At 44.4% G+C, this 27,492-nt stretch overlaps 1 protein-coding gene across 3 annotated transcripts in view; it reads right to left on the bottom strand.

The window, feature by feature from the left end:
• Positions 1–304: 304 nt before the first annotated feature.
• Positions 305–27,492, bottom strand: part of SATB2 (SATB homeobox 2) — a 132,929-nt gene continuing 105,741 nt past the window's right edge. For all 3 annotated transcript variants that reach the window (XM_015289411.4, XM_015289413.4, NM_001398236.1), the window contains 2 exons: positions 24,877–25,074; positions 305–3,413 (listed from right to left, as the gene is read on the bottom strand). In XM_015289411.4, coding sequence (XP_015144897.1) covers positions 2,958–3,413; positions 24,877–25,074 — 654 coding nt within the window. In that variant the 3' untranslated portion in view covers positions 305–2,957. The remainder of the gene's footprint in view (positions 3,414–24,876; positions 25,075–27,492) is intronic.

The following is a 27,492-nucleotide window of genomic DNA, read 5'->3' on the forward strand; positions in this document are numbered from 1 at the left end:
GTGGATCTTTGTGTGTTTTGAGCGTGTTCTCCAACAGGCTGACAGCACCCACGCCCTCCACACAGGAGACTCTGTGTGTGCATACGTAAGAAGCCCGTGGCACGGCAGGTCAGTCTTGCACGATTGGAATTTGTCAAGTGTGCCGACCCAAGTGGGCTCACAGGAGTCTTTCAGCCTCTGTTTCCACCGCTCGGATCAGTCCTTCTGACATGCAGATATTCCCCCCTCCCGTTCTGCAGACCTTGTTCCACTTACACTCAGCAGAAATTTTTAAGAAGCCCAGTAAATTACTTGACAAATTAAGTCATATTTATTGAATGCGTTTTATTTCAACAACCAAAAAATTCTAACAGCCTAACAATGCACATAAGTTAAAAATTAATTATCACTTAGTGATAACAAAGATAAAGTTGATTTACATGGAAAAAAAGAACATTTACAATATGTTAATCCTTATTCACATTGTTGATACCGCAATAAAACACAATTTGTTTTTTTTTTTATTTTTTATTTCACAAAAAAGGCGGAAAATTGTGCTTTGTTAAGAGGCACTACAAGAAAAGTTTCTTTCTCCAAATAGATATTATATGATGGATATTGAATAAATAGACATATATGCATTGTAATTCGCAAAGTTCTGGCAAGACCACAGGCTAAAATGCCCACAGATTCACTTAGAATCACTGCAAAATTGGCAGTGAAATTTAAAATAAAAAGGCAAGACTCAGCATTGAAAAAATACCTAATAAAATTTTTGGTTGAAGTGTAAAAGATACCAAATGTTGATGCCATCATCGGATGAACAACTTAACGTAGCTTGGCAAAATTCAGTTTCCTTTCACATGTATGGAGTGATTTCAGCTACAGGATAAGAAGACAGTTTTGAAGGAGTAGCTCTGAGAGAAACAAAGCAGCAACCATTGAGATTCTGATTAAAGCTGCAGCATACTACAGAAGTAAAGGATGAAGAGCAAAAGGGGTATTAAGTAAGCAACCCACCGATATTTTGCAAAGGTATATGAGATTTATGCAGAGATACTCTTACATTTCAAACATTTCTTTTGAAAAAATCCCTTAAAAATTCCAGAGGTTACTGAGCAGCTAGAATTAGCTTGTATTGCAACGTCTTCTCCCTGTATATTGTCTGTTCTGAGTAAATATCTACACATAGAGGTTCGTTTTTCATTTTTATCTCCTACCTTTTATACCTTTCAAATATATAAATAGTATTAACAGCTATATTACATTGCCTGGTGTAGTAAACAGAAAATAACTTTCAAAGTGATATTGCATGAGGTCTTTGTCAAGGTTACGTGAAAAGCCTGCGAAGAAAAAAAAATGACCAGAGACCTTGTTGGTACGGTTATGGTTGCAGTTTGAACAGGCTCTGAAATCAATCCAGCTGCAAAGGCGGTAGCGAAGGTGAGGTCTTTCCTGGGAAATCCTTGCACAGAAGTGAAAAGTAAATACTACTTGGTGTCTCTTGCGACATGATGCCTCAAAACGGGTGGAAGCTATAGTAGATTGCAGCTTTAGCGCTCACGCCATTGAAGAGTCAGTCAGTATCGGCTCTGCTTTATGTAACTTGATGTAGTTGCTAGCTAGGTCGCTGCGAAACCCTTCGAGGAGGAGGTGAGTGAGTGTGAAGGGCCTGGTGCCCCATGGCGGGGAGGCCTCGGGCGCTCAGCGCTGGAGGGGCTGCAGCTTGGGAGACCCGTGGCTGAAAACACTTCATTTCACTGGCACAAAATGCATGACATAGAGGAAGCCCAGCTGAAACAGAAACACGGGGAGGCTGGAGAGGAGGGTGAATGGGAATCGGCAACGCAAACCCTTTATCTCTCAGCAGTCTACCTGGACAGGATTGTTGGGATTGTGGCATTCTGTGTCCCAATGTAACTTTACACTTGCGTGTGTGTGTGTACGTGTTTCACTTCAGTAAAAACAAAAAGCAACAAGAAGGAAGCTTACAAGTCTTAAGATCTGAAACGGAGAACAAGTAAATAAAATCCACAGTAAAATGTGGTTCATAGTATGAATTCCATACATCAAATCTCAACACGTAATTTTTCTTCTCTTTCTATAAAGACCTCTTTAGTGGACAAGTCTTCTATGCACTGAATTTCAGTTTTAGTCATTCTTACTCTCATGAAGATTCATCTGTTCACTACAGAAAGGACTGCCTGCAGAGTGGAACATGCTGTATCCTTTTAAGTGCGCATTTTGTTTAAAGTACTTTAACTTACTAGTTTTCTTTTTAAGGTGCCCTGATTTGTTTTTCCGTTTTCTCTCTTTCTTTCCTCTTTTCTTTTTTTGGCAGTGTTGATTTACGTCTTTAAATACATACCTCAAAAATTACCCATCAAGTTGCCAGATAGGAAGCCATATAATAATAATAATTAAAAAAAAAAAATCAGGGATAAACATAGAAAATAAATAGGAATTCAAAAATAGTCACCACACCCTGAGAGCAGGCGGCAGTTTATCAAAAAGCCAAAGCAACTCATTGTGAAGTGGTTTTAATACATAAACAAGTCTCATCTTTAAAGAACTCATTTCACAGTCTATACTTTCAGGTTGTAAAGTTCCGTCCCATGCAATTTTAATATATATATATTTTATGTAAATATATATATATACACACACAAAGTTGTAATTTTTCCTTCATTGATTTCATAGGACTTTTTCTTCCCATTTACTTGCTAGATGTCCCTTTCATAAGTGCAAGATTAATGAAGGCATAATCCTATGTGATTACAATGATTACTTCAGTCACATGTAGGATGTGTAACACTCAAGTGTCTGTGTCAAGGCGATGTCTGACTGGGCAATGCTGAATTCATTCGGTTTGCACATGGATCATGCGCAACAGAAACAAACAAAAAGTAGAAAGAGAAAAAAAAAACAGAAACAACATCCTTGGATCATTGTATTGCTTTCTGTGTTCCTATCTCACATTATCTCTGGTCGATGTCTGCTGGAGCTGCCTTGCTTTTCTCGGGGTTTTCCTCCTCAGGCTCCACTTTGTACATCTCCTCCGAGCCCTCCTCGCTGTCGTTCTCCTCCGACTCTGTCAGCAGCTCCTCATCTTTGTACTCTGCCACATCAACCACTGTTCCCAAATGCTCTTTTAGCTTCCCATGGTGCTTTACATGGTAACGTTGGTTCTGGAAAAATTTGATGATGGTGTGTTTGGGGAGATCCAGCTGAGCAGAGAGGGTATGAATGGCTTCCTGATCAGGGTAGAGACCTACATCGTGGATAAAGCTTTGAAGGATACCTAGAGCTTCCAGGGATATCTTGGTGCGGGATCTGGGCTTTTTGGCGCAACTGTCCTCAGCGGGTGGAGGAGGAGCCTCTTCTCTCGGTGGGGAATTCTCCTTTGCAGGCTGGGACTGCTGTCTGTGCAGCACCTGTAGGATTAAGCAGATGAGTACCTCATGTACATGCTGACCCCTCTGATGCCTGCGATAAGAGGCACTTATACATGTCTTCGCACAGGGTCTAATTTGTTTTAATGAAGAAAAGTTAATATTAAATATTAAAATTATTTTTAAATTATTAATATTAAACATTAATATTAATCTCCCAGTTCCTTTCTTACCTATAATGCAGCTGCACTGGTAACTACAGACTGAAAGGAGAAAGCAATGTAAAAGGCGAACAATGTATGTAAAAAAATAAATAGAAAAATACAAAATAATAAACACAGAATATAGGCATTAGAAAGAAACACAGCCAAAATAAAAATTAATTCAAACGGTGGAAGAGTCTCATGGTCATGACTGGCCAGTTGTCCCATCTCAGACAAGGCCTTCTCCCTCTTTGCTCATCTTCGCCCTCATTTCCTCTCGCCGTTATCCTAGAGGCAACATTTCTACTACGTGCCCAGTACCACAGAGACTGATCAGCTGGGACTGCAAGGTGCTCCTCTGTCATCAGTAATGATTTGGTATTAAAATCTACCATGGCTGCTTTATGGGAATATTTATATATATTCTATATATATATATATGTACGAAGTCCATAGATTTAGTAAGGTTTCCTTTCTGTCAAGGTGACATCATGGATAGTTCGGTTGTTTATCAGAGCCAGCTTAAGTGTCTCTCTTGAGCAGATTTTTCTGTGTTACAACTGTATTAATATCACTAGTATTAGAATCACTAGTTAAAGAGTTGTGAGTTCAAATAATTATACCCCTCCATTCTGAGAAAGCCTCTGGGCAGACACAGTTTCCAGTCTTGTAACAGATTTCACCAGTAGTATCTCCTTTTTGGCAAGTTTAAGGAAAGCTGTGTAGCTCAATCTTCCTAACAGCCACTTAAAATGGCAAAGGAAGGGCCTTATATAGCCCTTTTTCCAGGAAAAAAAAAAAAAAACAACAAAACTTGCTCTGAACTGCTAGAAACACAGAGGAACTACATATGCTTTCTTTAAAACAAAATCTATACAAGAGAGATTACCGTCAAAAATCCCCGACGGGATTGAAGGCTGTATTTGCCCAGGGGTTTCTTCCGATGCAGGGAAATAATTATTAGAACTCAACGCTACAGAGCCAGCAAAATCAATAGGGATAAATATTTCCTTCCACAAATAAAAGGGAATTCTTTTGGCTCTTCACCCAAAGAAGAAATCGGCTTTGCTGCAAACAACATGAAGAAAATCAACTCTACATTAAAGCTCTCTAAAGGGAAACATAAGAGTAAATAATGGAAATTTGTTGAGAACCTGCACGGCATTTTACACACACACAGAGCTCCCAGTAAAATCCTACCCTGTTCAAGTTATTAATGAATGCATGATGAAAGTCCACTGCGGAACATCAGACTGTCCACACAGAGAAATGAAATGGCTCTGTCCTGAAGAGCCCTCTGTTCATTTCCTTCATCAAATACTGCCACCCCAATGTGCACCACCAGTGATCTCCAGCCGCAGTTTGTGATAAGCACGTGACACTCCCCAACAACTGCCCGCTGCGCACGTTCTGCCGAGGAGCTGAGCCTGGAGGAGTCGGTGTGAATGCGACACAGCTCACATCCCGGCAGAGCAGCTGCAAGAAGCACGCTGCGGGCATGCTGGCCTTCATCCCAGCTCAACACCCATACAGGAGGCGGGGCGAAGCGCCTGTATGACTGCACGTGCGTGTCCCAAGGACTGCAGCACGTGGCAGCGGCACAGAGCAATGCCCATGGCAGTGACAGAAAGCACTGGAACAAGGAGGCAGCTCCACAGCAGTCACTTAAAAGCAGGTGTTGCCAACAGTGACAGGAGGGTCTGTACGGACGTGAAAGAGCTGCTGGTGAGCAGAACTGCAGATGTGTTTTGGTGCACATGAATTCCTTTTCCTCCCAAGCACATAAACACTCCAAGTGTCAAACGGAGCTAACCAAGGATTAGAAGAGAGGATAAACTCAAATGGAAATGCTGAGTATTCTGTGTTTTACTACCTATCGTGCAATAAAAGAGCATAACGTTCCAGTGAACTGAATACCTCAGTTGCTCTTTGAGCATTTCTTTTTTGTTCATAGATTGCTCTCAAAGGAAAGGACTGATGATTCCGAAGAGAGGCACTACAGATGGAGGTGAGATCTGTACCAACATCAGCAGGGAGCACTGAGAGCCACAGTACTGGGCTTGCTGATGCCAGCTGAGGATCCAGCCTCATGCCTCTGTAACACAGACCCCACCTATGTTATCTCCAGTGCAGTGCCCTCTGGACCTGCCCCCTGACACCGTAAGGCCCAGAGCAGCCAAAAAGAAAAGGATGTAACAGTACAGTCCGCCAGTGAATTTACAGACGGTGTCATGTGAAAAAGCTCATGTAGCACTGCTAATCAGAAGCTAAATTTAAGTAGCAGCTAACACAGATAGAAACACATCCAGAAACAGTGTGAATTACTCAGTTCATTCTTGGAGTTAGAAGTGTGTTTTTCTTCCTCTTCAGTTGACAAATAGCATGAGAAATGATCCAGCCTGAAAAACGTTACAAGACTTCCAATCAAATATAATGATGAAAAAATCCAACAATACAGGATCAGCAGCAGTAAAATGTTTAATTTGAAGGAGATGAAGAGATGCCTACAGCATCTATAAAGCAATCAACCAAAGAGGGCCGAGAGCAGGAGGGAAAGAATAATTTTCCTTAACCCTTCCGTCTCTGGAGTGACCTCACCATCGTTTCCAGAGGAGAAAAATATATAACCCAGGAGTTATCAGAGTAAACCATTAGAAAAAGGTGTTTTTTGTTTTTTTTTTTTTTTCATTTGCCTTACTGTTTTCTTAAATAACACCAAACCCTAAAGCTACTCTTACACCGCATAACATCTCACGATTTCACTGATTACTGGGGGCTTGCTCTGGATTTCTAGTGGCACTGAGAATGCATTTCAGTGATATGACATTACGCGTACGCACGGACAGAGATGGATAAATGTGCAGAATTCCCTTTGGATTCAGGCTGCAATCGGTTTTGTATTTCCTTCCAATAAAATGGGCTGTTTAGTATATAAGTGCACGCCTTTCTATGGGAAACGAATCAACAGTTGAGGCACATGACACAAAATGAAATTTAAGTTACCTTTGTGCTGACTATTTGCTTTGAACTACATTTGTAAAATACAGTGCTTGATTTGAGCCATTTGCTTACTTTGTGCCCGGCTCTGCGCACCGCATCCTCATAAAAGAAACTGCCCGGCTTTCACATTGCAGATTTTTAGATTGTGGGGTTGTTATTATGCCCTTAAATCTATGGTTACAATTTCCATCGACTTCACGCCCTTTTGCACAGCCGGCCGTACCCTTTGTATTTTGATTCAGCCTTGTTCTGCTTCCATACTGCAAAAAAGGAAAGCCCATCTATTCTGCAATGAAATAACAGGCTACGGCACATTTCCCAACGCAGCTAAGCGCTTCCAAACTATGTCCTGAACCTGCCACTAAATTGTATAAAAACAACAGCCAGGTGCAGCTTTCCTTCTATGGACGGCAAGGCCTCAAGGGGCGGCCATGCTGCCTGCTGCCTTCCCCATCCCTTCTCCCTCTGCAGTGCATCCCCAGCGCAGCCCCGGTGCTGTGTCCCCTCACCCCGCTCGGTGCCAGGCTCAGCTCACCCTGCGGGCCCCTCACAGCACAGGCCTCGGCAGGCTCTGTGGTCCCACCTCTACTTTCCACCCACGTCTCCCTCCCACTGCTCCCAGCCCACAGGTGGGGCAGCCCCGCCACAGCCGCCACATCTGGAGCTGACTTCCCCTTCCCTCCCTCCTCACCATCTCCCCATCTACTTTCGAATCGAATGTGAAGATATAGATTTCCTTCCATGCCCAGAGGACTTATTTTTTTCCATCCCTTCAAGAGATTTCATTTTTAAGCTCTACCAGGCACCGCTGTGTTCCTAGCGTCCAGACAGAGCAGGTATGAGAGATGCCATGTTATGAAGCTTCGTTCAGGCAGGCTTTAACCTCATAGACGAAGTCATTTTTTCAAACAAATTAACCAGTCCTGGCAGAAAACTTGCAGGAAAACTAATATGATGGAGGCTGACTTTAAAAGATAAAATGACTGGTCTTAAGTCGCGCTGTTCTGAAATACGATTTGAAGGCCGCAATGAAAACCAGCTGGAAGCCATGTGTAAAATATAATAGTACATGCCTACAGGGAAGGAAGTGAGATATTGAATGATTAAGTTTAGGAGAGTATATAATGTAGTGTATCATTATGGGAGTGATCAGGATTACTTGTAATAAGCTAAGGGTTTGTGGTCTTTCTAAAATCCAAAGCCAAGAAGTATTGGGGGGAAGGGATCACCGCATAGCTTCGCATGCCCCATTCCCCACTTCTCAGGACGTTCCTGCAGAAGAAACCTGGCTCTGGCAGCTGGGACAGCCGTCCCCACAGCAACGGGAGGTGCGCAAACCCAGACTGAATGAGCGCTGTGTCACTGCAGTCGCAGTCTGCGCGGTGTTGAGCTTTGGCTGGATTCACTGTTCCGCCGATGTTCGCCTCCATTCCCGCCCTCATTCTGGCTAGAGCTGGAGATGTGAACTTGGTGAGTGGAGCCAGGCGGGATGTGGAGGAGGCACAGACATGGACCCGCTGCCAGCAGGGCACCAGCTGACAACACCATGCAATGCCACCTTTTGTTGCCTGTGCAGCCACTGCAGCCAATTAGAAACAGTGCCTGGCTATCGTGTCAGGAGTTTCCTTTAAGAGACAATTTCCACCACTTTGCAGATAAATCTTATACACGGAAGGATGTATGGTCTGCCCCTCGTAGCAGATCTTATGGAAATAATCTACTCAAACAACCTTACACCCGCTACCCCTCATCTCCAGCAGTTTATCTTCATACAGAGAAGCAAGCAAGGATAGAACAGAGCACACGGCTGCAATAAACAAGAGTGCACCCTGACAGCCTCCTGGTTGCAGCAGCTAACGCAGCAATTAGACGTGACGGCTGAGCCAAGACACTTTACAGGTTTCCTAGGAATGTCTGTTCAAGAGACTGTAGCAGAAGTTACAATTTGCACCTGCATTCATTTCTTTCTTTTTAAAAATGTGGCTGTTCTACTACCTTTTTTCTTTTCTTCCTTGCAAAAATATATCCACTCGGTAAACACTGCAAAACCAGTCCCAGCCCCAAATGAAGTATTTTCTTTGGGCTCATTCTCACAGCGGTGATTTCACACCTTGACATCATAAAGCTGTGTTAAAGACTGTGGTTTAGTTTCCTTGCTTTTCTTGGATTATACAGTATCCTAAGGTCAAAACTCAGGAAAATCCACAACTGTTATTAAAAAAGGAAAAGTATCTATGAAGTGATGACAAATTGCAGACTACAGGTGTTAGATTACATTTTGACTCCAGGCAGGTTTAATATACTTCAGTTTCCTTTTACAATTGCCCTTAGCAGGTACTGTTATCGGTAAGGGATTTAAAAAATATATATGGTACTCAATAAAAGAGGACCGTGTCAAAAGAAATCAATATGAGCGTGCAAAATGGTAGGAAGTCTGACAAGGATAAATATGTTCACTTTCATCTAACTTCACTCTGAGCTTCTTTTAATTTTGTAACTCAAATACTAGCAGCACATCCTGTGCATTTTCCAATGCAGTTTAGTAATTGCTTCACAAGAGTAAACACCATTATTACAGATAATTATAGTACCTGTTTGTGATGTGATGTGCCCCATCTCACGCGAGCCAGGCCAAAGCTTTATGAGCTGTTGGCTACAGCCACTTGTAACCCAAGAGCCCTGCACCCTATTCAGCTGCAAAGACAAAGGAGTCACAGTGAAAAAAAATCCCTCGGACAGTCAGGACCTTCCCTAAATATCACCTTTCATCCGCTACTGATCGCACCTGAAGCCCGACCAGAAATACCCTGTGTCCCGAATGTCTCTGCTCTGAGGCATGATTCTCTCTCTGAGCCACGCGAAAAGGCGAATAAGAGAAAAATGGGAAGAAAGAAATGAGTTCCACAGGGAATCCAAACTCAAAGGCAAGTTTGTTTCCCAGACTGGAATGTGAGCTGGTTGAAGTGATTCATTTCAACATCTTTGGAGCACACTCTCCACATGCTTTCCCTTTGCTTTACGGCAGTCGTGTTGCTCAAGGGCAGGAAACAGACAGCGATCTGAGAACACGGCAAGCACTGAGCAAACACCTGGCCTCTGAAATACGGGCCCAATCCTGCAACTCTCCTCCAGGCACAAAGTGTCAAAACTGGTCAAAAAGGAGTCAAAAGGCACAAGAAAGATATGAAAAACAGAAAAAAAATAGCAAAACTTTCAGTTGTGCATGGCGTCTGTCATCGCACAGAAGTTGTAAGCATAAGCAAAATGCAATTAATCCTGACTTGAAGGCAGGGGAAGGTGTCTGCCCCCTCCACCCCCGGCACATGCTGCTCCCATTAATGCTAACAGGAGCTTAGCACGCATCAAAGAGCAAATACACCAGAAAACATTTTTAAGAGCTATCATCACGGGAGATAAAATATAAATTACAGCCCGATTACAGCGTGCTGCTCAGAGGCTGCATGCGCAGCGTAGCTCTCAGTGACAACTGGAGATGACCAGATAACTTTTGGACAGGTCCTACGGTTCCTGTAAAACATCTGTGTAGAGGAATTTGTCCTCATCTTTGCTTTTCTTTCCCCGAGCTGTGGAACTGCTGTCTGCACAGTTGTTTGAAGAATGTTTACAAATCAGCTTGACAAAGAGAAAAAAGAAGTTCTGCCATCACTTGACCGCAATCATGATCTTATTCTTCAGTAATGCGTGGTTTATTTCCCTTTCCTGATCTCCACTAATAGACAGCACGTGCCTACACAATAGCCACTATTTTGTCTGTATAATGTTAAAAAAATAAATCACTGAATTCTGACAATGCAGAGCAGTGTCCCGGTGTTTCCTGGGGTAACTGTTCTCTCCCGAACGCTAACTCAACTCTTCCCACAAAAGCACAGGCACAACTTTCATTGCTGTGCAAGTGCCTGAGAACTGGCTGATTTTATGGGCTAGCATAAATGAGCTCATGCTGATGAACGTTAGTGGATTAGCTCCGAAATTCCCATCTTTGGCTGGTTTAAGCCAGATCCTTAGCTTTACTGCATAGTAACTGCACAACAGCGAACATCCCTTTCTGAAGTACCCAGCTGCAGACTGGGAGTGCTGTAAACAAACACTGTTCAGCCACAGGTGGAGCCGGCACATACCTACTGTATAAATACACAGCGGCCGGCTTCATTCCGGCTTCTGCTGGCACAAGCCAGGGTGCTGGTGACAGAGAGGCCAATGTGGCCAGGAAGCATTGCATAACGCTGCTGCAGACTCTCTCCTGAAGGCATCGGTGATGGATGGCTCCATTGTCTGGGGATGGGGCACGGCCAGCACAGCTGGCACGGGGCTGGCTGTGTCCCCCAGCAGGCAGGCAGGGCCCCGCTGGCCTCCAGGACACCAGCGCGTGCCCTTCAGGCCCATAACCTGCAGTATTGGGGCAGCCTTCCCTACAAGGGAGGGATGAACAGCCCCATAAAAGTTTGCACTGCTCTTCTGCGTGGTGACGCTAACTGTAGTCCCACCCATGCAGGACTTACAACATATGTGTGCACAGAGGGCTTCAAAACCTTTAACTTAAGACTTAACTTCTTCAGAGCAAGACCGTGAGCTCCGTGTGCCTGACTCGGCTCTTCTGCACTTTCTCTCGCAGCCCTGCAAGGCTCATGGGTGCTGCCGTGTGCAGAGCCCAGCCTTGCAGCTTCCAAACGGGCCTGGTTGCAGCGGGAGGGAGTGTCTGCCAAAGATTTCAGATTGATACTGAATTTCCCTGTCCCAACCCTGCTAATCCTAATGAGGAGCTGGCGCAACGCCACAGATCTAAGGAAGTAACAAAAGGCTTTTTGGTTTGCTTTATTTCAGACGAAATACTTCTGGCATCCTCTGCGTTTTCTTGTTTAATTAACGCTACACACGCTCTCCTTTTCGTTTGAAAAGCCAGAGGAGCAATTGCTGGTAGGCCGGCCGAGGTCTTCCCCGAGCAGCCCCGACCTCGCGCGGTGCGTAAGGTCACTCCCCAGCCCCCTAACCATGGTGGCACGAGCGGCGCCACCATAATCACGCTGTTTTCCAGTCACTCAGCTCAGGAGCAGGCACTGAATTATTTCAGGAAGGATATGTTTGGATTAGGCACTGCATTCGCTGGGGGGGAGGGGTAATTATTTGTCCCTTCAAACTGCTTTATGTCCTCACAGATGGCTATTTGGGGTTCTGGGAATACCCAACTGTACCGTTAATTTTTACAATGGGGGCAGTTAGGAGTCAGAAGAACCTGACTGTTATGGTTAGTGGAAATGGTAGATTTGTGCTGATAAAACACTACTCAGCACGTTTTTTGCTTTCTAGACGTAACCACCAATGCACTTAATAACAGGACTTGAGCAAACTATACTGTGTGAATCAAACACATAAAAGTACAAATATTCCTTTTTTTAGAAAGTATGTCTTTAAAAGTGCATTATAATCAACTACCATGGTAAAAGGCAAAATACCCAGCATTGCCACACATGCAACTGGCATCATGCGCTTTATTATACCCTTAGCCTGAAACCGGGTAAATAAAATCAAATAACCAAAGTACATCCTGGCCCACAGACTGGGGCACTGAGCACAGGAGGCTTTGCAGAATTCAATGTGAAATCCTTTGTCTTCCTGGCTACGCTCTGCAAAAGGTGGGCACCTCTGGCAGCTGAGGGAGCTGAGCTGGTGTAAGCGCTCCCGGTGGCTCTGTGCCCTGACCTGAACCTATTTTGTGGGTTACAGATGCTGGAAGAAAAAATCTTTACAGGAAGTCTCCTACCTGCAGCACCTGCAGTTTCTCTTTACAGTACAAGAAAATATGTAGTTGGGAAATAAAAGGCACTTGCTCATTTTTAATAAAATGAGTTACTATACAGGACAACAGAGGATAAGACGTTGTGGCACTGGGACCCACCTCCAGCTTTTCCACCGCCTCTGAGGAGAGCCCTGCTGACCGGCCAGCGCCCTGCACGGCACCATACATCCAATTGCAGGGGAAACACCCAGGCTGACACAAGCCCACAGCACACACAGATCTGTGTGTGAGGAGCTGAGGAGCCCCGGGCTTTTGCTAGAAATGTGAAACACCATTCTTCACTTTATTAAGATAAGAATTGCATGGCACTTTTCTGCCAAACATCTTTCTTTCAGTCAAAGATTTTGACCAAGTGATGGGTATTGCCTAAATGAATCCTACTTTGCCAAGCTGCTGGCCGATGGAGGGGGAAATATTCTGACAAAGTTCAAGCAGCCACTCAGGCATTTCTCATGAAACAGCATATTCTGGCTGCTTTTATTCAGAACAACTTTTGGCCTTCACATTCTACCTTTCCATTTTCCTTCAAAGCATTATGTTGTTCTAAGCGGCTGCAAACCTTTTTTCCTTAATTTAACGGAAAATAAATTTAAAAGCACCAACTTTTTTTTCTTTCTGTGGTTCAGAAATGTCAGCAATTTCTTAAACTCAGCTGAAGCACCTCCATAGCTCAGGCCATACCACCAAGGATGGAAAGTCACAGCCATCTAACTTCCTACTGACTTCATGGCCACATTTACCAAGAGGTGTAGTGGTGGGTAAGAATGAAACGTAACACAGTTTATAGAAGGAACAGGATGTAAGTCTTTCCTATCTCAAAATCCAATAAAGATTATGATTTTTACTGCATGTGGGAGCCTGTTGGTCTGCGTAACACCGATTAGCAGTTTGGTCAGTAAGCTTGATAAAGCCAGAAAGTACCTCTGAATATCTCTGGCTAGGGACATCTCGGCATGAAGCGTGTGTGTTCCAGAGGGACACAGACATATGTGGGATCTCATCCTCAGTTCCACTTTGTCTCACTATATTTCGTTCCACTCTCTCCAGAAAGCCTCTTCCGTCATTTGAATGTTCCAGGAGAGGAGGCATCATCTTACTACTATTCCTCATCACCTTTTTGACACTCATGAATCCCAGAAATTTACAGCCTCCCTCAGTGAAGGAACCACACTGAGCCTAAATGGACCCCAAGCAGAGCCACTTGGAGTTCTTAAGCCTGATCTCACTTAAACAAGGGGACAGCAGGAGCAACATAACTCCAAGTCAGCAGTGCTTCCCGGTGCTAATCAGGCCATTAAAAACGCATAAGCAGTTTGTTCTTTGCTGACGGACAAAGACAACCACAGAAATCAATGAAACCCAGGGCAAAATTAGAGATTAAAAGTAATAATACTCCTTTCAGCAAACCACAGTCTGAATTCATGATAAGTGGCTAAAAGACACAATAGCTGCAAGATCTAGAGACAAAAAAAAAAAGTCTCCTGCCTGAATGAAAAGTAAATTAAGCGAGCTCTGGTGCAGAAGGATTTCCTTCACAGAGTAGTGCTTGCTGCCATTGGGAAACCCAAGCAAGGGCTGCTGCAGCCGAGCCTCCTTCATCACGCATAAGGAAAACACACACTCAAAGGCAACTGTTGGAGGGAAAAGAAGAGAAACCCAAACACAGCAGTCTTGCTACGAGAGATTTCCATGCAGGCTTCCCCCCAAGTAAGCAGACGGTTTCCAGTTAGTCAGGGTCAGGGCCTGCCCGTGCGGTTTCCTGCCTGCTTGCCTCTGTAGCTTATCTAGATCTCATCAAGATACACAATCGAAAAAAGTTAGAAGAGTTAAGTACAGAAATTAGGGAAGCAAAGTACAAACGAGGCTGGGTTTGTGCTTGTGCGAGGGAGCGGGGCAGTGTGTACCCATGGTGTGCGGCGGGGTCGGGTGTGAGTGCAGTAGTGCCAGCCCTCTCCTATGCCGCCGCGTGCCGAGCTCTATTCAAAAACACTGGAAAACAGCACAGCCACTTTGAAAGTACTCCCAACAGTGCTGTACAACCGTGCCTGCATTAGCCGTGCTGCTGGTGCCCACCGGCACTCCCCACGTGTCCCAGCCCCAGGCTGGCGCTGCCATCGGCGCTCCGCAAGCCTCACCGTGTGGCACGGAGCCCATGCCCACAGCCACGGCGCTCTCCCAGGGACTGCGATGGCTCTGGCCACGCTCACAGCCCTCGGAGGGGCTGCACATGCAACGTGTGTCCACGTGTCCTGTGAAGCTCCACTCCAGGCAGGCGCTGGTTCCTGCGATGCCGTGCATGGGTGCAAAGCAAAAATGCAGGCAGGATCGTACACATAAGCTACCATATGGATAGGGCATTCTCAAATTAAACCCTGAAAACCAGATGAGATCTGAGCAAAGGACAGTTTCACTTAAAGGAAATCTCTGAGGTCAACCAGCAATTAACTGAAAGGTTCTGATTGAATACGCTATTGACTGCTCTCACAACAGACAGCTTCCTGTTTATTATACCTTATGGGCTGTCTAGGTGCCAAGACATTAAACTGTCAATAATCTATTAATACTGAGCAGCTCCTCCCTCCTCACTCCCCCTCTTAGGCTATGAAATTGCACGAAAAAGATGTAAAATCTTGAAGTGAAATAGGAATGAGTTTTTAAGGCTATTTCTTTGTGTGGTTCCAGCAACATTCATAAACAATATAACACGCAGTCTACAGCAACATGGAAAAAATTGTGTTAAAAAAAGTCAGACATGATTGAGACCATATCCTGAAATCTGTCTCTCTTTTCCAAGCCATCTTTAAACAGTCTAAGTAAAATTTAATTAACAATTTACAACAAGGAGAGAGAAGTTATTTAAAGAGAGGCCTACAGGTCCTTAACATTCAGTGTCTGGGAAACAGTTGTATATAAAAAAAAAGTTTTAATGAATTTAATAGAGAAAAGCACTTTAATTAAATGCTGTCAAAGAGGATTGTATTAATGACTGCACACAAAGGAATTTAAAGCGAGCCAAGTATATTTAGCAAATAGGAAGTAGGCTTTCAGAGGCTGTAACTATTTATGTTTCTGCCATTGCAATGCATCTAGATCACATTGCCAATTGAAAGCAGTTATGCTATTAGATATGATTTTATTTATTATGGATTATGAAAATTTCAAAAGCTGCAGGGAATACATTTATTTCACTTCTAAAATGAAAGAACAAAGACGTTTCCTGCTTGTTTGGTAAGGGAAGAAATAGGAGAGGAAATAAATAATAAATAATAATAATAACTTAGCACTTAACTAGTGCAGTGTTGTCCAGACAGATCTTTTTAAGAGGCCTGTTGAGTCCTGGAATTTCTGAGTGTCTCTTTCTGCTGCGGCTGAGTGGGTCCACAGCTGCCATCACAACCCCTCTGAGCACAGAAAAGCAGTGAGCTCTTACTTCTTATGGGCAGAAACCCACTGTACTTCTACCATATCCTGGATGTTTCAAATCTAAAAATTACCAAAACCTCAACGAGTAAAAATCTGGGTTGCCAAACTGTTTGCAAGCTGGATTGAGGAGGCTGGTTTTTCCTAGGCCTAACCAAGAGTTTTAGCCACAGCATTCTCCTACACTCATCTAACCTCTGGGTCTGCATGAAACCTTTTCATTGTACTTCCATGTAATGGGACTTCTGGCAGGAAAGAAGGGGCTCTTCCTAGACCTCCCTGCCCGTGTGCCTTGAATCAAACAGCACAGCCTAACAGAAGGATGATAACCCAAGCCATGAATTTGAGAAGAATCACTAGGAAGTTTAAGGGTGTCAACAGTACTTTCCACTGGGATGTTAAAAATAGCATAAAATTGGTCCAAACTGGAAACCAAGGAATGTTCTCTGACATGAAGTTAATGCGATTGCCGGGTCTGTACTACCCAGGACATGTTCTGTGACTTACCACATCCTTTCTGTCATACATACTAAAAAGAGATTCGTAATGATTTCAGATTTTCAATCTTCCAAATGCTCCACGAGAGACACCTCCATATGTGCCTGTATTCCTTGGTTTCTGGACACCAAGTCCTTCTGAAGTTAGGTGCTGCGATTTGAGTTAGTCCCAGATCACTGGTCAGTGGCTATAAAATGTATTCATTTCTATTTAAAAACACATTTTTTCTTTAATGTTCGAATGCAAAATATGAAGATGTGAGCAGAACTGGGGAAAAGACACTGGAAGGGAGGCACAAGGGGATACCTGCCTCCTTCCACACTGTGAGCAGCACCATACATTGCAAAGTTCCATTTTCTAAATACATTATCTGATTTTTGTTTAAGACTTTTATTAAAGTCATGTGTGATGTGTGTTCAGAACGTAGCCTTTGTTGTTCCACAGCTAGGGATCTTGCAAACAGCTTCGCTTTGTCTGTGCCAAGATATTTTGGAATATTCTTTGAAACACTGTAAGCATAGATGACTGTGAGAAAAAATATGTGCTACTGTACTTTTGGATACTGGATGTGTGAGAATAGTGCATACACAGAAACATTTCCCGTTTCAATCTGTAATTCCTATAAAAGTCCATACAAACATGGGACAACGTGTATACACAGCACACTGTCCCTGAAAAAAGCCAATCCCAGCACATATTGTAGTCTCTGGGCATTTCCAGCCAATCCAAATTTAAAAAAAAAAAAAATAAAGGGAGAGACAAAAAATCCACACCAAGAAATGCATTACCAGACTGGCCCAGGGCAGTGAGACCGAGCATCTACTTCCTGCTCTGCTGTTGCCTGACTCCCAGCACTGCCCAGAAGCTGCAGTTTTTTTCGGGGGACGCTGTACAACACGAGAGGAAGAGCAGCTCACTCACTCTCGGAGATCTTTGGGGGACAAACAGGGCAATGTGCTCGGATAGCACAGTACAATATTGTTTCCCTTCCCATATAATTTTTGTAATGGTACACAAAGGCCAGCTGCAATGATCTGGGACTCTAACTTTATCCCAAGACTTCTGTAAGGAGCTGGAGAATAAAATACTGCCTGCAACCATCAGCCTATAAACACATAGCTCTGAAGCCCGATATTATCATTTATATACAAATGTGAGGAACAGAGAGCATTCAGGGACTATTAAAATGAAATGAAAAAGAGCAACGTTTTTAACTGCAAACATTTTCCAACGTAAATGGAATGGAGGCTCGGCCAGCAGCTTTTCAGCCTTCCAGATTTGCCTGCTGCCAGCCAGCGCAGGCTTCAAAGGTTATGTGAAATTAAAGAGCTTTATTTAGTAATCTTGCCCGGGATGTTTGCTCATCCTCAACCTACCATGACTCTTTACAACACTGGCAGCTTAGCATTTATAACAGGGCCAGCACTGGAAGAAATGAGGGCCAAACCAAACCAAATTGTGTGTGAAAGGCAAAAGGGTGAGACGGCAGGGGCCAAAGCTACAGCAATGTAATTTGCTGAAGAGATGACGCATCGGACCAACATCACCCTGCCGGTTCCTGCCAAGTCTCCATAGCACTAGATCGACACATTCAGCTTTTGAGTGGCTTTCTGCCTTGAGCAGCCCCTTGCAGGAGCTGGGGCAGCAGGAGCAGAGCTGCAGGAGCTCTGCAAAGCAGCTGGCTGGGCAGGCAGCTCTCCACTGGGCATTCCCACCCCACTCAGTCCCTGCCCCTTGTCCAAATGGGGTGCTCGGGAGCAGGTGGCACTGAGGTGGCCATGCAGCTCAGCGAGTCTGTTAAGTAGCAAAATATGTGTGGTCTTCTGGTGTACTGGGACTACAGCTTTGGTGAGGCTAAAATCACAACCTTTGAAAAAATAAAACTATCCAAATAAGCTCCCATTTCTAGGCTCAAATGGATTAATAAACCTACATTTAATTTCAGAGCAGAAGCTGTATTGCTTTAACTGCAAGTGCACTCCTCGCTATCACTATAAGGGGAATCATGGGCTTAAAGTTAATACAAATCAGCAGTATATTAGATATCCATACTAAGCAGAAACAGCTGAGAAGGTGCAATAGGTAGGTTTGGCTGTAGCAGTTAAAGCTCAGCGGCTTTCCACTGCAATCAAGATAACTATCAATCATAAGAAACTCTATCGGATACCTCAGAGCCTAATATAAGGGGCTCATTGTCAGATACGTGCTCCTACTGCCCTTGTCAGAACTTGTGCCAGGCTCCTGAGGCACCACACACTGTTGGAAAAGCAGTGCACACCAGAACGTTCACCAAGCAACCATGCATTTGGATGGACAGCAGCCAGAGCTTGCTACCAACATGGTACATCTGCCGCAGTACCACAGCAGCACAAGTGCACCCACCCAGCTCTCAGAGTCACTCTGGTTTCAGTCATTTTTCAATGGTTTAGACTGAAAGGAGATACCAATGCAGACCATTATTCTTCTTTCTCATAAGAAAGAGTAAAGGTAAAAATTGAGAAAGGCAGATATTCTGCAGTCCCTAAATTGACAGGTCTAGCTCTGACATCAGTGAGATCCCCAAAGATCTCACCGAAAGAGAAAATAAATACTCCAGGTGCAGTCTACTCAAACCAAAGCTCTGAGCTTCCCAGGTGGAATAAATCAACTTGTGATAGAAATACCTCTAAAAGTCCACCTGGGCTTTTTGGGTGCGATTTGTCTTGGTCATTCCATCTCAGCAGACATCACTGCTAACCGTGGGGAGATGGCAGAAACAAAAAGCAGCAGGTATCATTTATTGTCTGTCTTTTGGATGCAGAGAAATGACCAACAAGCAAAAACATGAGGGTGGAGACCTTAACAATGAACCACAGGACCTCACCCATCAAAAGCAGGTCTAGATATAACTGAGCACTGTCAGAGAGCTGGCATGCTTTGGGAAAGCAGTTTTTGTCTGGGTTTCCCCAATAACCCAGTCCTGACTTCCAGTGTATGAAATCTACTGTACACACACAAACATAGTAAGAACTGTGAACATCATCCTAAAAATTACTAAGCACGCTATGCTCCTCAATGGAATAACACAGCTTTGCTTCACTCGTTATCTGTGACTGCCTAAGTATTATTAATTGATATTATTTCTAAGAGAAGAAATTTTAAGTATCGCTGTTTTTCCCATCTGCACGCTATGTACTGTGTGACCCATGAACTCTAAGATGTTGTTTAGAATCAGATATTTCATTAGGAAGCATTACTGTGGTGTTCATTGCCTTTATTACTTCTAGAAAGAGAATATGAAATTAGTTTCATTGGATTGCCATCACCACTTGCCTTGACCCATTTTTACCAGGGCTCCATGTTCTGTTGTTCTGTAGTTCACTGTCATGTCTAAAATATTTGTTCCCTTCTATCCCTCAAAAAGATGACAAAATTAGTATTTCTTTTACTTCTGTGGTATGTTATTTTCTGCATATTTAAAGGAAGACTACAATGTTTGCCATGAACACACAATACAAAAGAGCTTTCCTACAGCTTTCTGCCATGCCTTCCTTTATTTACTAATACTCCTCTATGATTTATGATCTGGGCTATTATAAACTGCCAGATTTGTCTAAATCAAAGCTTTGGAGAAAAAAAAAAGAAGTGGAAGGATATCAGTTTTTAAAAAGCTACAAAAGTAACAATATATCAAAAAGTATGTGAAGACCATTCCTGCTTCTTTAAAGCCAGTATCTGCTCTTAAATCAGCATGTACCTACCAGCCTCAGAAGAGTCTCTGACATCTCATGCAGAAAATGAAAGGCAAGGTTTCCCTGCTTTCAGAATAGCAGGTACTTTGCTGTAGTGGTGGCTCATGGCTCCAGAGAAGAGGTTTATCCACCTTAACACTCCAGAGACAGCAGCTTGATTCATCATTTTCCCAACTGAGTCAGGTTTCTCTGCCCCAGCAATTAACAATGAATTAGCACCATATTAAAGTGTCAGGCAACGTGGTTATTCTCCAGAGTGGTCACCTTGTATACAGCAGACAAATAGTGGGAGAAGGGAGAGAAATTAGATTTACTGTGTCCCGGCATGTCTGTAACAAGCACCAAATCCCTGGTTAGCAGCAGGAAGGGGCTGGAGGCACCTCTCAGCATTAATGTGCTAGGAAGGTCCAGTGCCAGTGAACAGCTGGGAGCAGTGGGATTTGGCGAGGAACAGAAAGCATGACAGGGCACTCTCACCTGCGCAGAGCAGGAAGCTGAACACAGAAGCGTGAGGACTGCTTGCTGCAAAGTGGCTGTCCAGCAAATCTGTGTAAAAAGAGCCAGACCAGGCCAGATCAAAGTTCCAGTCAGGATCCCACACCTGATGGTGGTAGAGGAGGATGAGAAGAGTGCTGCTTTCCAGCACGCCCTCTCATCCCTAGCAGCCTGCGACTTGGACACTATAAATCAGAGGTGGAGTATCTGTGGGATCCAGCCAGGCACAAGCTCAAGGGTCTCCTCAGTCTCACAGCAGAACACACTGATCCCAACACGTTGCACAGAACTGGAGGGAGAAAGAGCCACTCAGTGCATACCTGAGGCTGTAGCCGACTGTGTCGGCCTGCACAGCGATGTGTAGGTGCAGTGTGGATGCTCTGCGATCGGCGTGTGCAGGAAAGTCCATGCCCCAGCATGTCCATATGGTCACACGCATTGCTGCCAGAGAGCACTGCCATGTCACAGAGCTCCACAGGGCTCAGATTTTATGACTTCTCCGCACAATAACAAATAAATCAAGTGTGCGGGGAAGAATTCCTTGTGCATTAAGCTTCCACTGTACACATTTTTCATTTCAGAAATAGGAAAATATTTAATTAAATGGCTTAATATATGGCTGACAGGAAAAATCTAATGGAAGAGAGAAAAAAAAAATGTTTCCTTGTAAAGCACCAAGCCTGAAACTAAACAGTGAGGCATGGGCTAGTGCTACAGAACAGAGGGCAACAACCTACCACAGGAGAAATGACAGTCCCTCAAACATCAGGAGCCAAATTCCATCCATCTTCCGCAGCACGACTGCCCCGCTGCACACACCTTGCTGAGGGTGATCCCCTCACTGAAGGTGTGCCCAAGCCTATAACCACCACATGAACTACACAAAGTCCATCACCACGAACTCTGCCATTTCCAAGAAGCAGTGCCGGGAAAAGGCTAAACTTGATCCACCCACTCTCTTTTGTTTGGCTGTGCCTCACGATGACAGCCAGGAGGTTCTTTCAGCCTGATGGAGGGGTGCCCCAGCCCTGCAAGGGCTCGGCTGTGGTGGCAGGGAGCTCTGGCAACAGCGTGGGGCAGCCCAATTTCAGGCTCTGCCTCATCACTGGAGGAGTGGGAGACTCAAGCATCAGGAACAAAATACTGTATGCTCATCAAGTCTTTCACAGCAGGCAGGAAGAAGGGCGTAAGCAGAAAGAAAATAGAGGTAAGAGACTCCTGACTGCTTCAGTGTTACAGTACTACACCTGCTATTATTTCCAGCACTGCTACTCATACTTCCTTCAAAGGATTGTCATCGTGACATCAAGGCTGCATGTAAAGGCTTGATTTACAGTGCACTTTTCACTAGCAAAGTCTGCAAAGTGAAGCAGAATAGCATCTGCAGCTCTTCCATGTTTCTACCTCTGCTAAAATGCATCCCGGCACCACAGCAGACATTCTGCACCCACCGCTGCTTTGAGAAGGAAATGAGCATTGCTTCCCCCTTTGACACTACAGAGGGAATTTTAGATAGGCAGAATGTAATTACTTGGCCTGGAGTTCGGCCAGGAGTTGAGCCCAAGACCCCTACCCTTATGTAAAGTGTCACAAAATCTCCTGTGACTGCAAGTGTGAGGACCTCTGTTTTACGTCTCTTGCTGCTGTCTTTGATTCTTCACGGCTAATTACCTAATACTGACCCTTGCAGCAAAGCCAAAAAACTAACCTTGCTGCCTGAAACGATTCAAGTCTCAGAGACTGAAAATGGCACAAAAACTGCTTGGTGCAGTAGGTAGCAGGTGGACAGTGAGCCTCCTGTGTCTTGCACTGGTGTAGCATGCCATGCAGAAGCCTACTGGGCTTTTTGGATGGGCAAACATAGCTCTAAAATGCAGCACCCTCAAAACACAAGCCTACTGTATCAACCATATACCAGGGTCTCCAGAGTTTTGTTTTATGTAGTTGCCAGCTGGTTCCATTTATTTTTCTTCATTTTTCATATTTTGACTGTAATAAATAATTAATCCATGGCTTTGTAACTTGCTGACAAATACAAATGCATCACATTCCAATGCACTGTAACGTGTCACTCAGAAGAGACGACCTGTGCTACACAGCAAAGTGATATGCAGAAGACTTTGGAAAGTAGGCTAATCAACAAGGTCACCAACAAGAGCTCGAGGAAACTTTTTCTTCACACTGTCCCTTAGAGGATATTTCCTGCTTGGTGTGGGCACCAGAACTGGGTTAATTTGTTCAAATCTACACACTTCTAGTCATCTTCCCATGTGTTAGCTCAATCCTTTACCCTTCTGTAGTTCCTTGCCTCCAAGATCTCACAAACTTTTGGGAGCATCGAAGCCAAAACTTGCAATATTAATTACTCACAGCACTTCCTCTACTTCAAAGCTTTGAGAATCTGAAAACCAGGAGCCACATTTTTTTCTTCTAGGCAAAGACAAAATGAAGATCAAGGGGGAAGTCAGCAGAGAAGAGACAAAGGAGACCGAACTAGGCAATAATTAATCTTGGTGAGACAAAGGTGTTTTAGAAGGGGCAGGACTACATAGGAAAACCTCCCACCTTTGAGAAAGGTGAATAGATTGTTGGCAGCAGTTCTAGCAGCAGCAGAACAAGAGCAGAAACAAAGAGCATAGGCTGAATGCCAAGGTTCACAGCAAGAGTCACACAGCAGTGCAAGTTATGACCAAACCATAATGGGGAGTGCAAAGGTGGGAGGAGGAACCGTGAGATTAAAAGAGAGAAGCACGACTGACTGACAATCGTCACACAATACCATCAGGTGAAATGGCCCCGAGGGCCAGCAGTGACCATGTTCTGCTATGGAAGGCATCACTCCAGATTTTTTAGATTGAAATTACACATCCCCTTCTCATTCATTTGGTCTCTGTCCCCCAAGGTCTCCTGAGCTTCAACAGCTATCACACATCCATTCTCCCTACATCCTCACTGCTGTCATCTATCAAACTTTTGCCCTCTCTCCACAGTGGCCTTTACACTTTTCCATAACACTCCCTTACTTCCTGCCCCATTCTCCAGAAGTACCACTAAAGAATGCTGACAACCTAGATAACATACTTAAAACGAGCAGAAGAATAAAAAGCTTTTTCATAATTGGAGCTACCACACTGTTCCCAGAGCCAGGCCGCCCAACAATCTGCCTCTGGAAAGTTCTTCCCATTACTGGCCTGATCCCCTCCTCTACTGTTCACTGGTCTCATTGATTTCATGACACTTGCAAGTGTCATGTGGAAGATCTCTGCAGTAGAATAGCAGTATTCATTTTGGTTAATTTTTAAAACAACACCTACCAGAGAGCCTTCAGATCAACAGCTGCTCTAATGTTTGGCAACATGGCCAAAGTGCAAGTAACACTTCACAATCTCTCCTTCCACCATAAAACCAGCTAACTGTTTTAAATTATGGGTTCACAAAAATGTGAAGAAAGGATCTCTTAAGTTTTGAAGTCCAGCTCTCACTTCAGACCAGTCCTGAATCTCTTCTGACCACTACCACGTGTTCAGTTTTGTAACATGCCTCACTAGTTACTGGAGATACCTATGAGGCTGAGAGAGAAACTATAAACTATGACTGCAGTTGCCTGTTGGATGCAGTTACAGAGCAGGCATCAGGGGAGCTCAGGTTCTGTGAGAAGGAACAACTGACCATAAAGCATCATTTACTAAACACCATGACTGTGTTTAGTAAATCCTTTGAACAGGTCAGTTGTGTCACAGTTGCGAATAATCGTGGAGGTGTATCTGGTACAGAGGCAAACAGGCTCTCAGCTTGCAGTCTCCAGGAGCAAAAACTTATCTATCGAACAGAAAGAACAGACCTCCCAGTATTAAGCAAACAACCTAATCAACAGCGACCTCCTAGTATTAGCATAACTTTGTCAACAGAACCAAACCCTGCTACTGCTCCTCTTCCTAACCAGCTGTATGCTTCTCTTGCTGCTGCTGAGGAACACATCTGTGCTCCTCCAAATGCCAGCAGCTTTAGGAAGCGAAATTGTTTCAGTCACAACACAGCTACTGACACGAGGGGAGCTCCATAACATCACTGGCACTGACCTTGCTGTTGGTGGTGGCATGGTCTGGCACATCCCTCTTCTTGAGCCACCAACACAAACCTGCACACGCTCACACATACGCTGCAGCATACACACAGGGAGCTCAGTCTTTGAGAGCTCTGGTTTGCATGCAGTCCTACAGACAGACGTAAATTGGTGTGTCTCAACCTGCCAACCACAGGGAAGCCCAAACCGGCTGCTTTTCTCTACTCCTGACAGCAGTTCCCCTGCAAAAACTCCTTGAGAAGGACATTAGCACTCTGACCTGCACAGGCTCAGGAGTGAGCTGGACAACATGCTGCATACGCTCACTGTGGTGATGTCTGGACTCCTCCTCATAGATCACATCCCTCTCGTGCTGAGGAAGGTTCAGGAAGCGGCGAATGGTGCAGAGGTTCTCCCAGAGGGTGCGGTTTTCTGGACTCGGGTTTTCTTTCCAGCGAAGTAGCTCGCACAGCCAGCCCTGCAACAGGAGGGTCAGCACAGTTAATTCACTGAGCACTAAGGAGCTAGATGTGAATGGAACATCAGCTAGACTTAAAGCAGACCTAAAGACAGATGCTAGTTGGAAGTATTCCTAATTATTAGGATCAGCTACTGATCCTAATAATCAAGTTTATACGTGCTATTTTGTTTAATAATTAGTTTGAAACATCATCAAAAAGTTACCACTGTACTAAATCCTGCCAGACCACTCCAGAGGGACTGAGAGCTCAGAGCACTGCAGTAGGAAGTGCCAGCACTTCAGGAGATGGAAACAACCCTAAAACACGAAGGCAAGCAGAGGGCAAAGTGGCAGGAGCTGTAAGGTGAGAACAGCCCCACATGATCTAAGCATGTGTGGGGGTGACCCCAGGTCCCCAGCAGTCACCCAGGGATGGGGCTGTTGCTGCACCTATGTGGGAGACGCAGCCAGCCCACTTGGGGCTGAGGACAGCAATGCCTCTCCTGTGCCTGTGCACAAGGAGACAGGATGCAAATGACAGAAAATGAGAAGAAAATGCTGAGGATGCTGTCAATGCACCTTAGTGACTCCTGTCAAAATATTTTACCTAGTAGCTCTATAACCCGTCATTTTTGAGCTGCAACTTAGCATTTTGACGCCACTTCAACAGACACCTTACAATACCTAAAAGATAACTTGATCAATGTTAAAACTGTATGGCACAAGAAGAAGCCAAAACTGTGTTTTTCCAAACAGAGATAAGAGCAAGCTGAACAGACAGGTTCATTAGAGGCCCATACAGGATTATTTTTTTTAATTGCTTTATTGTATCACGACTTGTAAGCCATCGACAACTTCTAACATGCATTATAAACCCTGTATATAATATCATAAGCCGTTGTTTGTCTCACTCTCCACTACGTCTTCTGCTTTCACCCCCCAAAAAAGGCAAGATTTGATTATCTCCGCTGCATCAGCCAAGACAGCAACACCAGCTGTTCTCATTGTGCAGCCTCTTCCTCGCGGCCTACATGTTAATAACCTGATCATTCCATTTTCTCCTTCAACTGCCGGCTGCAGCACAGCGAAGAGACAAAAACCCAGGCCCATCTGCAGCAGCTGTAGGCACTGAACTGTGAAGCCACTAGGGATTTATAAACTAATCTGTAACACAACACTGCCTTGTTTTTACAAGTGAGAGGCCACATTTGTGCAGACCTGATCTTTTCTTGCAATAAACTAGGAGGGCTGGGGGGTAGTGGGGCAAGGATGAAAACAAGATATCTAATCATTTACTTAGGGGGAAAGAAAAAAAATCTATATTTTTCCAAGTATTTTGACTCGTCTTTGGGTAATCTCTCAGCCAGGTGATGCCTGCATTTCAATTCAGTTTGACCACATCTCTTGCCCTCAGCACTCCCCAATCCCCTTCCTCAGCTTGGAAATCCCCATAAACTTTCTTTTGGAGAAAATAAAGGGGAAAAAGTCTCACAGCTCCACTGTGAGTTCTCAGGGGCTTCACCGTACAAAGGAAATAATTTTTGAGATGGAAAATAAACCATCTGTGGAAAAAACAAACTCACGTTTCTCCCTGCTTTTCACTGATCTGAGTAAGTTTCCACCAGAACTCTTTCAAACGTTCCAGGCAGGTATGTTTAATACCTCCCCAGGGATGCCGCAGCAGCAGGACCAGTCCTTCAGCAGCAAATAAAGGCAAAGCCCCGTACTGGTCGGAGCCGAGCCCAGCACAGGACAGGCCTGCAGCAGAACAGCTCTGTCCGTCTCTCTCAAGGGCCATGGACTGCCCAGCTCCCCAGTGCCTCCTCCACTTCCTAGAGCTGGGCCAGCCAGCCCAACAGCAAGGGCCGCGTCTTGATTTATCTGTCCCGTTATAATCGGCGCTCATTACATTCACTTAGAGCAACAACACTACAGGCCTCATTATGGACAACGCACTCGCTGCCATTAGTCTTTAAGAAGGGTAGCGCTCAATTTGCCTGGCAACATGCGAGGTCCTGACCTTGGAGCTATTAGGGAAAAGATTAGACTGCAGTGTGACCATGTGTGCAGACATGAGCAAACGAAATTAATTTCTGGCAAAGGCAGGCACCAGGCAAAGACCCCGTCATCCTGAGGACACCTGAGAACTTCTCAATTCCCCGAAGGAGATAAGCTAATGGCACGTTTAAAGGAGCCTGGTTCTGAAGGTGAAGCACATCCATGGTATTTAGAGAGATATTAATCCAGTTTCCCCACAAAGTATTTGCTTGGCTGATCAGATTAAGGGATCTAGCCTTCAACAGCACACCCCCACCACAGCAGGCCCCAAGAAATCTGTGATACTTCACAGCCTCAGACATATTGCACCATGTGTACCCAGCTGCTACAATAATTAGCTTATGAATGTATCAGCTGGTTCTGTGATTTTTATAAATA

This window comes from Gallus gallus, chromosome 7 (genome assembly GCF_016699485.2).
Source record: "Gallus gallus isolate bGalGal1 chromosome 7, bGalGal1.mat.broiler.GRCg7b, whole genome shotgun sequence".
Lineage (NCBI taxonomy): Eukaryota > Metazoa > Chordata > Aves > Galliformes > Phasianidae > Gallus > Gallus gallus.